Source organism: Lithobates pipiens, unplaced genomic scaffold (genome assembly GCF_037356315.1).
Source record: "Lithobates pipiens isolate NorthernLeopardFrog02 unplaced genomic scaffold, aLitPip1_a1.2 Scaffold_16, whole genome shotgun sequence".
In the NCBI taxonomy this organism is placed as follows: domain Eukaryota; kingdom Metazoa; phylum Chordata; class Amphibia; order Anura; family Ranidae; genus Lithobates; species Lithobates pipiens.
Window position 1 is genome coordinate 653278632 of NW_027507748.1, and position 16388 is coordinate 653295019.

Below are 16388 nucleotides of genomic sequence, written 5' to 3' on the forward strand. Positions count from 1 at the left end.
CTTCATTATCGGACCTACCAAATCCATTGCGATCCTTTCAAAGGGGACCTCAATGATAGGAAGATGTACCAGCGGGTTACGGAAATGTGGCATAGGTGCCGACTTCTGACACACAGGGCAGGAGGAACAATAATATTCTATTTCCTTCATGACCCCAGGCCAATAGAATCTCTGCAATATCCTCTCTCTGGTTTTCTCTGTCCCCAGATGACCTCCCAGAATGTGCTACAAGTTGCTCAATGGTTTCTTCTGCCCTTTGAGCCACTCGATACAGCAGGTCCCTTTCCATAGTGAAGTAAGGATAAGTGCAAGTCTTAATGAGCCCACTTACTTCAGCTGGGCTCATTAACTCTTCCCCTCTAATTGTAAAAGTCTGCATAAAGCCTGAATCTAGGGCACACATATTTCCCATCCTGGATACAACCAGGTGACTTTACCTGCCTGCTGCCACACCATTTATGTTTATGATATACCTGCAATAAAAATGATTGAACCAAAAATCTGAAGTTTAATCTGTATATACATACCTTCCGTGATCCCTTCTCTTCTCTCCTTACCAACATGATGATCACATTTTTTAAATAAAACATTTTAATTTTATTTGCATACTTTACTTTAAACCCAGTAATATCATCACTGTGTCCCTGTGATTGTTTATGTAGTGTAGACAGATCATGGCTGGTAGGAGGGGCTGTACATAACTTGCTGAAAACAGAACCTCCTCAGCTGGGATGCAGAGGGTGAACCTCCTCAGCTGGGACGCAGAGGGTGAACCTCCTCAGCTGGGACGCAGAGGGTGAACCTCCTCAGCTGGGACGCAGAGGGTGAACCTCCTCAGCTGGGACGCAGAGGGTGAACCTCCTCAGCTGGGACGCAGAGGGTGAACCTCCTCAGCTGGGACGCAGAGGGTGAACCTCCTCAGCTGGGACGCAGAGGGTGAACCTCCTCAGCTGGGACGCAGAGGGTGACCCTCCTCAGCTGGGACGCAGAGGGTGACCCTCCTCAGCTGGGACGCAGAGGGTGACCCTCCTCAGCTGGGACGCAGAGGGTGACCCTCCTCAGCTGGGACGCAGAGGGTGACCCTCCTCAGCTGGGACGCAGAGGGTGACCCTCCTCAGCTGGGACGCAGAGGGTGACCCTCCTCAGCTGGGACGCAGAGGGTGACCCTCCTCAGCTGGGACGCAGAGGGTGACCCTCCTCAGCTGGGACGCAGAGGGTGACCCTCCTCAGCTGGGACGCAGAGGGTGACCCTCCTCAGCTGGAACGCAGAGGGTGACCCTCCTCAGCTGGGACGCAGAGGGTGACCCTCCTCAGCTGGGACGCAGAGGGTGACCCTCCTCAGCTGGGACGCAGAGGGTGACCCTCCTCAGCTGGGACGCAGAGGGTGACCCTCCTCAGCTGGGACGCAGAGGGTGACCCTCCTCAGCTGGGACGCAGAGTGTGACCCTCCTCAGCTGGGACGCAGAGTGTGACCCTCCTCAGCTGGGACGCAGAGTGTGAACCTCCTCAGCTGGGACGCAGAGTGTGAACCCCCTCAGCTGGGACGCAGAGTGTGAACCCCTTCAGCTGGGACGCAGAGTGTGAACCCCCTCAGCTGGGACGCAGAGTGTGAACCCCCTCAGCTGGGACGCAGAGTGTGAACCCCCTCAGCTGGGACGCAGAGTGTGAACCCCCTCAGCTGGGACGCAGAGTGTGAACCCCCTCAGCTGGGACGCAGAGAGTGAACCCCCTCAGCTGGGACGCAGAGGGTGAACCCCCTCAGCTGGGACGCAGAGGGTGAACCCCCTCAGCTGGGACGCAGAGGGTGAACCCCCTCAGCTGGGACGCAGAGGGTGAACCTCCTCAGCTGGGACGCAGAGGGTGAACCTCCTCAGCTGGGACGCAGAGGGTGAATCTCCTCAGCTGGGACGCAGAGGGTGAATCTCCTCAGCTGGGACGCAGAGGGTGAATCTCCTCAGCTGGGACGCAGAGGGTGACCCTCCTCAGCTGGGACGCAGAGGGTGACCCTCCTCAGCTGGGACGCAGAGGGTGACCCTCCTCAGCTGGGACGCAGAGGGTGACCCTCCTCAGCTGGGACGCAGAGGGTGACCCTCCTCAGCTGGGACGCAGAGGGTGACCCTCCTCAGCTGGGACGCAGAGGGTGACCCTCCTCAGCTGGGACGCAGAGGGTGACCCTCCTCAGCTGGGACGCAATGAGGATGAATCTATCCAGCAGAGACACAAGGAGGGTGAGCCTCACAACTTTACCGGAACTGAACCTCCTCAGCAGGGACACAGAGAGGGTTCTGACACCTACTCTATTCAAAACAAAAAAACGGCTTTAGACACACTTGGACGTGTCATGAGTTAAATAATAAACAGGCTCCTTTAGCTAGCCTGTATCCTACATGGCAGGTATACCGCAGACAATCCACAGACAATAATACAGTACTGCTCCCCAGTGGAGAAATGCCATATGGAATGACCTGGCTCTTCAAACTCAACCTAGGATTACCTTCCAGGAAAAAATCTATAGAACCAATGGGGAAAACCACTGCGTGTTCCTAACACCTTCAGCTCCAGGAGCCAGGCCAGAAATTGTGTACATGTGGTAGACATGCTTTTCTAGAGTTTTATTTATATATGGCTCAAATTAGGAATGATGTGAATGGCTCGTGTTGACCAATCGCAGGGATCCTAAATGTAAACATCCCAGAGCCCCCTCCCAATCCTCTCACTACAGAGGAAGGAGGGGAAATATTATCGCATCCATAAAATATGAATTAATGAAGGGATGGCAGACAGCAGCAGATTCATGGAGAAGGTTTGGATGTTTTTTGTTTTTTTAACCCTTTTAACCCACCCCCTCTACATCTTCTTGTCAGGCTATCGGGATGTGACCTGTATAATAAACCTTCATCTCCCTTATCCTACACATTAACTACCTCGTCTCCTGCCTCACATTGTATGTGAGCTGTGCGTTAACCCTTTTACCACCTCCCTCTATGTATGACCTGTATATTGATGATACACTTCATCTAGTGCACCATCAACCAGCTCCATGTTTTAATCACCAGCACCTGTCAATTTTTGGCATTGAAGTGGCCCCTTACATTGGTGGTTATAGTAACAATGACCCTCTACTAGAGGTCGACCGATATAGGTTTTTCTATGGCCGATGCCGATGCCGATATTTAGAAATCATGGAGGCCGATAGCCGATATATGATGCCGATTTTTTTTGGGCCGATATGTTAGGCCGATTTTATTTTATTTATTTATTTTTAATCCCCCTTGATCTAACACACCTTTCCCACTGGGGCGTTTTTTAAGGTGCTTTTGGGCTAAAAATAGCGCCTGTAAAGTGCCTGCAAAATGGCTCCCCTGCAGTCTGCGTGAAAGAGTGCTTTCACACTGAGGCGATGCGCTGGCAGGATCTTAAAAAAAAAAGTCCTGCAAGCAGCACGTTTGGAGTGGTGTATACCGCTCCTCCACCACTCCTGCCCATTGATATGAATGGGCACCACTGCCGAAGCGCATGCAATGCGATTTGGCAGCGGTGCTTCATGGGCGCATTTAACCTCTTCCTTGGCCGCTAGCTGGGTTATATGTGCCCCACTAGCAGCCAAATAGCACCGCTAAAATGATGGTAAAGAGCCGCTAAAACTTGCGTTTTACCATCAACGTCTGCCCACTCCAGTGTGAAAGCAGTCTTCATAAGTGATACAGAAAATTTCTTACACTTAAAGCGAAGGTCCACCCTAAAATGGACCTTCCGCTCATCGGAACCCTCCCCCCCTCCGGCGCCACAATTGGCACCTTTCAGGGGGGAGGGGGGTGCAGTTACCTGGATAATCCAGGTAACTGCACCCACTTCCGGGCTAGCTCTCTGCGGAAAGGGGCGTACATTACGCCCCTTTCCGCAAGTGCCCGCCCCCTTCCGCAAGTGCCCCGCTGCCTGCTGGGAAACACACAGATCCCAGAGGCAGCGGGGACCGTCCTCATTGCGCAGCGCGGCTCACGCATGCGCAGTAGGGAACCGGGAAATTAAGCCGAAAGGCTCCATTTCCTGATTCCCATACCCAAGATGGCGGCAGCGGCAGCACTCGAGTGTCGATCTAGAGATCGGCTTCGGGTGCCGACATCGCGGGCGCGCTGGACAGGTAAGTGTCATTATTTTAAAAGTCAGCAGCTGCAGTATTTGTAGCTGCTGGCTTTTAAAAAAAAAAAAAAAAAAAAAAACACGCGGAGTCCCGGCGGACTCCCGCTTTAAACATTTATTAAACAAAACAAACCTCCAATCAGTTTACTTGTATGTATGATCTAGATTAAAAAAAAACAAAAAAACCTATATATTAAATAAAAACAGGTAGTCAAAACTTTTGGACAAAAAAAAAAAAAAGAAATGGGCTAACTTTACTGTTTTTATTTTATTTTTTAAATGGTGTATTTTTTTCCCAAAAAAATGCATTTGAAAGACCTCTGTGCAAATGCCGTGTGACATAAAATATTGCAACAACCGCTATTTTATTCCCTAGGATCTCTGCTAAAAAAATATATATATTTTTTGGGGGGTCTAAGTGATTTTCTGGCAGAAAATACAGGATATTTACTTGTAAGCAACAAGTGTCAGAAAAGATTTAGTCTTTAAATGGTTAAACTGAGAACTTCTACACAGAGATGACTTAGTCATTCAGAAGTGTAAACATTGTATCATTTAGTTCTTTTCTTGGCAGTCTGCCCAGAGTGGAGGAAAGGGTTGCTATGACGACTCAGGCAACTCACACTGACTTCTTACAGAACTCATTTCAAAGTCCCGCTGTAGAATCGGCTTTTTATTAACACAATCGGCCGATGCCGATTATTTAAAAAACGGCAAATATCGGCCGATATATCGGCCGGCCGATATATCGGTCGACCTCTACCCTCTACATTGATGGTCAGCATAGAAGTGACCCCTTACATTGGTGGCCAGCGTAAAAGCGTCTCCTTACATTGGTGGCCAGCGTAGAAGCGTCTCCTTACATTGGTGGCCAGCGTAGAAGCGTCTCCTTACATTGGTGGCCAGCGTAGAAGCGTCTCCTTACATTGGTGGACAGCGTAGAAGCGTCTCCTTACATTGGTGGACAGCGTAGAAGCGTCTCCTTACATTGGTGGACAGCGTAGAAGCGTCTCCTTACATTGGTGGACAGCGTAGAAGCGTCTCCTTACATTGGTGGACAGCGTAGAAGCATCTTCTTACATTGGTGGCCAGCATGGAAGCATCTCCTTACATTGATGGCCAGCGTAGAAGTGTCTCCTTACATTGGTGGCCAGTGTAGAAGTGTCTCCTTACATTGGTGGGGATTATAAAAGTGTCCCCTTACATTATTGGTCAATATAGATGTGACTCCTTACATTGGTAGTCAGTGTAGAAGTGTCCCCTTACATTGGTGGTGATTATAGAAGTGTCCCCTTACGTTTGTGGTCAGTGTAGAAGTGACTCCTTACATTGGTGGCCAGTATAGGTAGGAGCTCAATCTGTCACTGCTCTCTTCTCAAGGAACCCCTAGCAACCTCTGAAGGTACCCTGGTTGAGAAAGCCTAGGTTAGATATTTAATTTTCTTTTCCAAGTGTACAGTATGCGGATTCCAGCCCTTACTCTTACTGATTTCACAGGAATCTGCCACAACAACACCTAGATGTCTGCGGTGTCATGGAGGATGAGCTGGAAAATACATCATTTTAATGAACTAAATGAGGCAACTGGAAATGAGACATAAGAATTATTGAGTAGTAAATAATTGTAACTCATTATTATTTACAATACATTCTACACATAACTACAGCTTCAGGAAAACATCAAGCATTTAATCCACTACTTTCTTTTAATAAAAACTGTACAGCAGGGGCTTCAATTTCAGCACCATTACTCCAATGTCCTGGGTGCTCCAGCAGGATTGAAGCTGCTTTCTCATAGCCGGAAAACAACCAGCCACTTGAAAGGGGACCGGTGGAGTGACACTTGCTCACTTGCTGTTCAGCCTGATACAAGAACAGAAGGGTTGTCCATTTTCTTGCTGTAGGAGCAAAATTTCTTCAATCTATTCATATACTGTAGTGACAGACACCGATCAGCCATAACTTTATGACCTAATAATGAGTAGGGCCCTCTTTTGCCACCAAAACAGCCCTAACCCATCGAGGCGTGGACACTAGAGGTTGACAGATATATCGGCCGATATTTTCCGTTTTTTAATTAATCGGCATCGGCCGATTGAGCTGATAAAAAGGCCGATTTAGAACTACAGCGCGACTTGGAAATGACTTCTATAATTAAAGTCAATGCAAGTTGTCTGAGTCTTCATAGAAGCCACTTGTTTCCTCTCTGGGCAGTCTGCCAAGAAAAGAGCAAAAAGATACAATGTTTACACTTGAATGAATGAAATCATCTCAGTGTGTAGAAGTTCTCAGTTTGACCATTTAAAGGGGTTCTGCACTCATAATCAAACATTTGCCCATTCTGTTGCCTCTAGTTCATATATTTCATAATGCCACCTGTTTTTTTTTTTGGATTCACCTACCTTTTGTAATCTGTAGTAATTTATTTTAAACCCCTGCAGCGATGGGCGGTCTCTTGCGGGGATCAGCGTCATTTCCTGCTGAAGCCCGCACTGTCTCCTGGGATCTCGTTGAAGTAATCCCAGGAGACATTGCGGCTAATGCACCCGACATCTCGCGAGATTTCGGGTGCTACAGCCGACATCTCGCGTGATTTGGGTTATTACAGCCGAGATCTCGCACGGCATTTGCGCAGAGGTCTTTCAAATGCAATTTTTTGGGGAAAAAAAAAAATACACTAAATGATTTAAAAAAAAAAAAAAAAAAACAGTAAAGTTAGCCTATTTTTTTTCATCCAAAAGTTTTGACTACCTGTTTTTATTTTATAGGCTGCTTTCACACTGGAGCGGGCAGGCGTTGATGGTAAAATGCTGCTAGTTTTAGCAGCACTTTACCATCATTTTAGCGGTGCTGTTCGGCTGCTAGTGGAGCGCATATAACCCAGCTAGCGGCCGAAGAAGAGGTTAAATGCGCCCACGAAGCACCGCTGCCAAATTGCATTGCATGCGCTTCGGCAGTGGTGCCCATTAATATCAATGGGCAGGAGTGGTGGATATCGGCCCCCCCCAAAAAAAAAAAAAAAAAAAAAAAAAAAAAAAAAATCGGCATCATATATCGGCCATCGGCCGCCATGATTTCTAAATATCGGCATCGCCAAGAGAAAAACCCATATCGGTCGACCTCTAGTGGACACCACTACACCGCTGAAGGTATGCTGTAGTATCTGGCACCAAGCTGTCAGTCCTGTAAGTTGTGAGGTGGGGTCTCGGTGGACTGGACTTGTTTTTCCAACACATCCCACAGATGCTCAATTGGATTGAGATCTGGAGAATTGGGAGGCTAAGTCAACATCTCAAACCATTCTTGAGCCATGTCTGCAGAGTGGCTGGGCACATTATTCTTTGACCAATCATTAATTGGTCAGCAACAATGTTAAGGTAGGTGATGCATGTCAAGTAACATCCGCATGAATGGAATGACCCAACGTTTCCCAGCAGAACATGGCCCAAAGCAGCACACTGCATCCGCTGGCTTGCCTTCTTCCCATACTGCCCCCTGGTACCATCTCTTCCCCAGGTATGCGATGTTCCCAGCCATCAACATGATGTAAAAAGACTACTTGATCAGGCCATCTTCTTCCATTGCTTCATGGTCCAGTTCTGATGCCCATGTGCCCATTGAAGATGCATTTGGCTGTGAACACAGGTCAGCATGGGCACCCTGACTGGTCTACGGCTACGCAACCCCATATACAACAAACTGGATGCCAATTTTTCATATTTTCAACACATCAACTTTAGGCCCCTTTCACACAGAGGTGCTTCTAAACTGCCAGTAAAACACGGAGCGCGTTTGAAGAGCTTTTCAGCCATTTTTGAAGAGCTTTCCATTCATTTCAATGGAGAGGGGCATCTTTTCACCACCCCGACAGGGCACTGCCCTAGTGTGAAAGCATTCATTGATTTTAATGGAAATAAGTTTCCGTGAGCTTTTAAGATTTTTTTTTTTTTTTAACATGAAAGCGTCTCACAAGTGCCTCAATGTGAAAGGGGTCTTAAGGACAACATATTTACCTGCTGCCTAATATAGCCCATGAACTTGCTAATGCCACTGTAAAGAGATAATCAATGTTATTCACTAAAGGTGGTTCTAGAGGCTTAAAGTTTTTTTTTTTTTTTTTTTTTTACCTTAATGCATTCTCTGTGCACTGCAAGATGATCTCCCCTCAACTCCCCTTACACTTACATGAGCCTGAACTCAATCCAGCGCTGTATCCGAGAGCAGCGGCTCTCCTGGCTCTCTCCCTCCTCACAAGGCAGACTGATAGCAGTGGCAGCCATTGGCTCCTGCTGCTGTCAATCAAATACTGTGAGGGCGTTTGGGGTGTTACTGAGCCACACTGTCTGTGTCTATAGATGCAGGCAGTGCAGCTTAGGATGGAACCTGCATGAGTGCCCCCGACAGGAAGCTTCCTATGGGGGGGGGGAAAGCCAGGAGCACCTGCAGGGGACCTGAGAACAGGAGGATCAGGGCTGCTCTGTGCAAAACTATTGCACAGAGCATGTAAGTATATTATGTTTGTTATTAAAAAAAAAAAAAACATGAAGGTTTACAATCACTTTACCTGTCAGTGGTCATAGAGTTATGGCTGATCGGTGTATTTATCATCAATTAAGACCACCTACCTGTGGCTCCAAAATGACTGCGCAATAATACACATCCAAAGAAATCCTGTTGGAATGAAGGACTCCCCCACAGATGGATGCCATTATGGGCTTTGTTAGTGATATCTCCTGATGAACTACAAGTACCAGGATGTCCTACAAGCAGCCCAAACCAACCATACAACTTTTCAAAAGGATACGAATAAGATTTGGTCCGTTGGTCCTGCATGACGGTCCCTTGCAATGACTCAGTAGCGGGGTGTAAAGTTTCTTTCATTGACGTTCATAAAGATTTTCACAACTCCAAGGACGAGTAATCGGATGAATGTTCATAGGTCACCCTTCCTGTCAATGTGGTCTCAGGGCAGATTGAGGTATATTAAAAGGGACAGTAAAGGTTAGCGATGCTACGAAATGTGTAAATGAGGCTGATTTATTGCTAATGGGACAGTAGGAGGTAGGTCAATAATGGGACTGGGGGGAGGTAGGTCAATAATGTTCATTCAATATAAGAGTGAAATGACAAATACTCCCTTATAATGAGGTGTTAATGGAATGCTAAGTGGTAGAGCTTGATAATGAGTGTGCAGGGAGCATGGTGTCAGCGACATGTTGGGGGGACATGGCCGATGTCACGTGTTATTGAGATCTCTTATATATGTAGCTTGTATGTGTTAATGTGTCTGGAAGGTGACAAGGTAAATGTCACACCTTTCACACAGAGTGAGCAAACCCAAGCACAGTCCTATGACAGGAAAACAGCACAACGCAATGATCTTCCGGGGATCGGAGACAGAAATAAAATGTAGAAAAAGTACAAAGTCAACATTGGTTTAAATGTGAGAGTTGTAATCGGTGGGGTTTCCAATAAGTTGGGTTATGTTTAAGGAATTTACTGAAGTATATACATGAAGGACAAGAAGATTCTAGATTCTAGGGTGTGACAGGATCATAGAACACACAGAACTAATTGTTACCAGTGTTCCTCCAGTAATAGACTGGGAATCGATCCACAGAGTACAGATCAGGGGTGTGTGGAGATGTGGGGTGCTGAGTATTAGGGCTGCTACAGGATAGAGGGGTGCTTAGAAGTCATGTGTTCATACAAGGTGTGCAGTGTATGTACTGCAGTGTTTATAGTGCTCTTTATATTGTGCAGTGTATGTAGTGCTATGTATACAGTGCAGCAGGGTTCTGTGTATGTAGTTCTATGGATATGGTGCAGTGGGGTGCAGTGTATGCAGTGCTATGTATACAGTGCAGTGGGGTGCTATGGATATAGTGCAGTGGGGTGCTGTGTATGTAGTCCTATATATATAGTGCAGTGGGGTGCTGTGTATGTAGTCCTATGGATATAGTGCAGTGGGGTGCTGTGTATGTAGTCCTATGGATATAGTGCAGTGGGGTGCTGTGTATGTAGTACAATGTATAGAATGCTGAATACTGAATGTAGTGCAGTGGAATGCAATGTATATAGTGCTGTATTGTACTATACTGTGTGTAAGACCTCAGTGGGATGCTGTGTATGTAGTGCAGAGTATATAGAGATATGTTTATAGCTCTGTGGGATGCAGAGTGTACAATAAAGTTCATAAAATAAGCTGGGCAGTAGAGACTCCCTAAGTTCAGTGAGGGGTTTTGGGGTGTGTTGGGATCGGTGGGGTGTGCTGGGATCAGTGGGGGGTGCTGGGGGGTGTTGGGATCAGTGGGGGGTGTTGGGATCAGTGGGGGTGTAGGGATCAGTGGGGGGTGTAGGGATCAGTGGGGGGTGTAGGGATCAGTGGGGGGTGTTGGGATCAGTGGGGGATGTAGACATCAGTGGGGGATGTAGGCATCAGTGGGGGGGTGTAGGGATCAGTGGGGGGGGGGGGGGGGGTGTAGGGATCAGTGGGGGGTGTAGGGATCAGTGGGGGGTGTATGTAGGAAGCATTCTATACACACAGATCATCAATGATCATATAAAAGTCTATAGGGTGTAGAGGAGCCATCACAGGGTGTTCGGTATCACAGGGGGGTATATAGATGACAGCAGAGTCTGTGTGTGTCCATATCCAGCAATGGAGCACAGATCAGATATACAGCACACAGCGGTGTCCATCCATCACACACAGGGGCTGCACATGCAGGAGTATCCGGGCTCAGTCAGTCCATGGCGGATGTCTCGGTGCTCGCTCTCCGGTCCCCCCCTGTCCGGTCTCTCGGTGAGCTGTCAGTGTGTTCTTCTCTCCATCTTGTTGCTTGGGGAGTAAGCTTCGGTTGCTAGGTAGAGGTAGGCCACTCCCCTTCTTTCGACGTCATGTCCGTGTACAGATAAGCCGCTCCCAGACTCGGTGTAGACTGGAGAGCGCTGCGCCGGGTCACGTGTGAGGGGCGCCTCGAAATTGAGATGCACTGTGCAATGTGGAGGAATTTCACCCATTACCCGCCATACCCCGCTCTGTCCTTCTCTGGGCACCCCCTGTATATACATGTATGTGTACTCCAGCTTGGGGCACTGGGTGTAATGATCTGCAATCCTGTTCACCATTCAGACATACTGCTGCAGGGAGGGTGTGCTTATTTAACTTGATACAGTATCTCACAAAAGTGAGTACACCCCTCATATTGCTGTAAATATTTTCTTCTATCTTTTCATGTGACAACACTGAAGAAATGGCACTTTATTTATTTGTTCATGCCTTGTGCACACTTTATGTATATACATGAAATTAAAACTTTTTTATTGCTTTTATATCCATGTTATCAATAAAATAGTTATATATTGATTTTTACCTCCATCTATCCAATTTCTTCATTTAAAGTCCCTATCTCCTTTTAGTCTCAACCCAAACCAGGGATGGAGGCACTTTATTGTGCTTCATTTAACCACTTACAGACCGGACCATTTTGCTGGTCAAAGACCAGACCACTTTTTGCGATTCAGCACTGCGTCGCTTTAACTGACAATTGCGCATTCGTGCGACGTGGATCCCAAACAAAATTGACGTCCTTTTTTTCCCACAACTAAAGCTTTCTTTTGGTGGTATTTGATCACCTCTGCGGTTTTTATTTTTTGCGCTATAAACAAAAATAGAGCGCATTATTTTTTACTTTATGTTATAATAAATATCCCCCAAAAATATATAAAAAAACATTTTTTCCCTCAGTTTAGGCCGATACGTATTCTTCTACATATTTTTGGTTAAAAAATCGCAATAAGCGATTATTGATTGGTTTGCGCAAAAGTTATAGCGTTTAACAAAATAAGGGATAGTTTTATGGCATTTTTATTAATATTTTTTTTTTACTAGTAATGGCGGCAATCAGCGATTTTTATTGTGACTGCGACATTATGGCCGACACATCGGACATTTTTGACACATTTTTGGGACCATTGTCATTTCTACAGTAATCACTGCTATATAAATGCAGTAATTCCTGTGTAAATGACACTGGCAGTGAAAGGGTTAACCAGTGGGTGGCATTGTAGGGGTTAAGTGTTCCTAGGGGTGTGTTACTAACTGTGGGGGGGTTGTGCTTTCATTTAGTGAACACTGATCTCTGCTCCAATCACATGGAGCAGAGATCAGCGTCACTAGTTGCTAGGCAGAATGGAGAAATGCTGTTTACAACAGCATTTCTTCATTCGGCCGCTTCGTGAGACGATCGCAGGTATGCCCGCGGCGATCGAGTCCGCAGGTCCCGCGACCGGACTCACGGGGGTCCCGACCAGCGCGGGAGTGTGCCGCCGGCGGCGCACTCCCGATGGCAGGGCGGCAAATTTAAAGGGACGTACAGGTACGCCCATTTGCCTGCCCGTGCCATTCTGCCGACGTACATCGGCGTGCGCTGGTCGGCAACTGGTTAAAGTCCCGAAACTACATCAGGTGTCCCCATCAGATTCCCCCTTTACATCAGGTGTCCCTATCAGAGTCCTCTTTTAAATAAGATGACCCCCTTTACATTAGGTGTCCCAATCAGAGTCCCCCTTTACATCAGGTGTACCCATCAGAGTCCTCCCTTTACATTAGGTGTCCCCATCAGAATCCCCCTTTACATATAGGCATCCCCATCATAGTCCCTGCTTTACATCAGGTGTACCCATCAGAGTCCTCCTTTAAATCAGGTGTCCCCATCAGAGTCCTCCCTTTACATCAGGTGTCCCATTCAATGTTCTCCTTTACATCAGGTGTCCCCATCAGAGCCCTCCTTTGCATCAGGCATCCCCATCACATCAGAGTCCCCCTTTACATCAGGTATCCCCATCAGAGTCCCCCTTTACATCGGGCATCCCCATCAGAGTCCTCCTTTACATCAGGCATCCTCATCAGAGTTTCCCTTCACATCAGGTCTCCCCCCTCGTACTCACAGTATCCACCTTAGGAACAGTCAGAAACCGGAAGTGATGGCGTGGGACCCACCAATCACTAACCACAACAGGGAACAATGATAATGTCGGAGTGTTCAGGACGCAGAGCTCTGCCCCCTAAAGACATACTAAAGGAATCCAATAGAGCTTCTTGTTTGCAATCATGTAATTGCAAACATGCCATGCTTCCCATAGCACCTGTGTGTCCGGTGTCCCGCACACACTTAAATGGCAATTGTTTATTTATTTTTGAGTGATTGCAGCACATCATGCTTCCCATACACCTGTGTGTCCAGCCTCCCACACACACTTAAAGGGCAATTTATTTTTATTTTTATGATGAGGAGCTTTGGGGGGGGGGGGTGCATCATAGGTGCCCCCTATTGACAGGCCGCCACTGTACTCAGTGAGCTTCAATGGTTTAGTCAGGCCTGATCTGTGTGCTCTGCTGCTGTCAGTCTGCCTGATAGCTCCCTCTGCATCCAGGCAACTTGAGAAGTTTCTGGATGATAGGTGTGGAACTTTGCAGATGGCAGCATGAATATTGATGCAGCCTTGTCCTATCCCAGAGAGGCAGGCCCTGAAGGCAGGCTGGGAGATTTCTTGTCTCAGAGTGGAGGAGTTCAGCCCGAGGGGGGCACACTGCCCTCTCAGGCACAGGCTGCCATGAGTAGGTCTCAGGTGGGTGACCTGAGGGAAAAATGAAGAGACCTGGGTGCTTGGAAGAAACTGACTAAGGGGAGCAGTTTGCCATAAATCTGTCTGGTATCACTAGAGGGCATCGCTTGAAAGAATGGAAGGTGGCATCCATCTGTCCTTGGGCCTTGTGAGTACAGACATTGCTGGATCATGGGAACCTTGTGCTCTAGTTACCCCTCCGGTGCCTAGTTATAGTCAGCTATGGGTCTGTTAAAAGGGGACACCGGCTGGTGTCCTCAAGAGCTCTGTCCAGACACTTTCCTACTTAAAGGGACTTTGCTCTACTACTATTACTACTACTTAAGCAAAAAAAAGAAAAGGAAAACTAAGGCCTCAGTTGTACATAGTTCTTATTCTTGGAGTATTCCACCTACTTCCTTCATCCCTATCCAAGTTCTCTGAAAATAAAACTATAGCAAAAACAAAATTTCCTAGACTGGTCTTTGGAGAAAGAATGTGAGTAGTGCTACATAACCTTTAAATTAATGTATTTGTTATTTTTAAAAAACAAAATAAATGAGAAGTATTGACGAAACAATACAGTTTTGGGTTAAATCAACCATTTTTTGCTCATTAATCCTCTTAGTCCACATTGAAGGAGTATCAGTCGCATGCACTTTGCCTACATATGTTGTGCTATAATGTGTCCCTCTTTCCCATCTCACCAAGTTGATATGATAATATGCAAGTATGCCTAGCATAGCTACAGTAGTTGCATATTATGGCACACTAAGGCCTCGTAGACACGATAAGAAAATCAGAAGATCGTTAGTACGGTGCTTTCGACAAATGATTTTACTTTTTCATCAGGCAAATGCTGGATGTGCAGGCTATATAAAATTTTTGTCGGATGTGAATTCAATGTCTGCTTTTCGGATGGTCAGTACAGAAATCGTCACACAAAAGTCGAAAGTACAAACACGCATGCTTGGATTCAAGGAACGACTGGGAAGAGTTCAGTTTTGTAAACTACTGTTCGGACTCTAGAATTAACATTCGTGATGCGGCAATTGATGAAATCTCGAAAATGCAGCGCACATTTTCATCTTCTTTAATGTGATAATAATGAAGCTGCTTTGCTGGTGATACTGATGTAGTTATGCCAAACATATTTTAAAAGCCATTTGTTTTGTACGATCTGGAAATCGCGAATCAACGCTCACCAAACTTCTACTAACAGGAAATTAGCATAAGGGGTCCATAGGATGGCGCTTGAGAAATTAACTTCCTCTTAAGGCCCCTTTCACACTGGGGTGGGAGTGGCGTTGTTAAAACTACCCTGCTAGCGGCCGAAAAAGGGTTAAAACAGCCCGCAAAGTGCCGCTACAATGGGTAGGACCGGTTTAAGAGCGGTGAATACACCGTTCCTTCACCGCTCCAAAGATGCGGCTAGCAGGACTTATTTCACCGTCCTGCTAGCCCACCGCTCCAGTGTGAAAGGGGCCAGATTTTTTCAGGCGCTATACAGGCGCTATTTTTAGTGCTGTAGCGCCTGAAAAATGCCCCAGTGTGAAAGGGGCCTTATACTCTCGTAGTACGTCACTACGTTCGTGTTTGTCAGACATCAATTTGCGGATAGTTTGTATGCTAGACAAAATTCTGCACACCCTTTTGACAAAAATCAGACGCTCGGTCGTCCAACAATCAAACCGTGTGTACAAGGCCTTAAAGTGGTTGTAAACCCTTACAAACCACTTTGACCTACAGGTAAGCCTAGATTAAGGCTTACCTGTAGGTCCAAGCAATATCTCCTAAACCTATATGGTTTAGGAGATATTTGCCCGAAAACGGGCACCGCTGTCTACGGCGCATGCGCCGTAGACATCGGCGCGCAGGCGCACTGAACGCGGCAGTTCCAAGAATGGAGCTGCCGCATTTGTCGATTCCCGTGCGCATGCGCGGGAGTGACGTCATCGCGGCTTCGCCGAATGACAGCGGCGGAGCTGCGAGACGCCACCAGCAAGATGGATGCGGCGGACTACAGGGGACATCGGCGACTTCGCTGGCTCCTGTGTCAGGTAAGTGACACATAATGGGCTACTATGCGATGCATAGTAGTCCATTATGCTTTACCTTTGTAGGGAAAAAAAGAGGAAGTAAACTCATCAGGGTTTACTTCCTCTTTAACCTCTAGTGAGCAGTCCTGCAGTGATACAACGTCCTAACTCACCCATAGTCAGCCTCTGAAATCTGCTTGTCTTCCAACGCCTGGCGTAATTAATTTTACTGATGGAACAATTCTCCCAAAAAGTCTACCTAGCAGGGTGGATATAAATCAATGATTTTTTTTATTTAAATCAGATTTTTTATTTTATTTAAATCGATTCTTTTGATTTTTATCAAATGTATTTTAATAAAATGCTTTTGGAGTAAAAATCTATCTAAAGATAGTTTTCTATGTAAGATACATTAATAATTTTGTTTATTCAGCATGAAATGGCGCTTAGTTATGTAGCATATGACTGTATATTCTGCAAATATTTAAATTTTTGGTAAACTCATTCAGTGAATCCAAGCTCTGCAAGCTGAGATAACATGCACTGCATTGATGCATTCACACAATTCCACAGTAACCATGAGATAAAACAAAGTTCAGG

The 16388-nt window shown here is 46.5% G+C and overlaps 1 protein-coding gene across 1 annotated transcript in view; it reads right to left on the reverse strand.

Moving 5' to 3' along the window:
* CEP126 (centrosomal protein 126) overlaps positions 1 to 10475 on the reverse strand; it is a 132109-nt gene extending 121634 nt beyond the window's left edge. Inside the window, exon 1 of the mRNA XM_077484397.1 lies at positions 8945 to 10475. Coding sequence (XP_077340523.1) covers positions 8945 to 9021 — 77 coding nt within the window. The 5' untranslated portion in view covers positions 9022 to 10475. The remainder of the gene's footprint in view (positions 1 to 8944) is intronic.
* Between the last annotated feature and the right edge of the window lie 5913 nt (positions 10476 to 16388).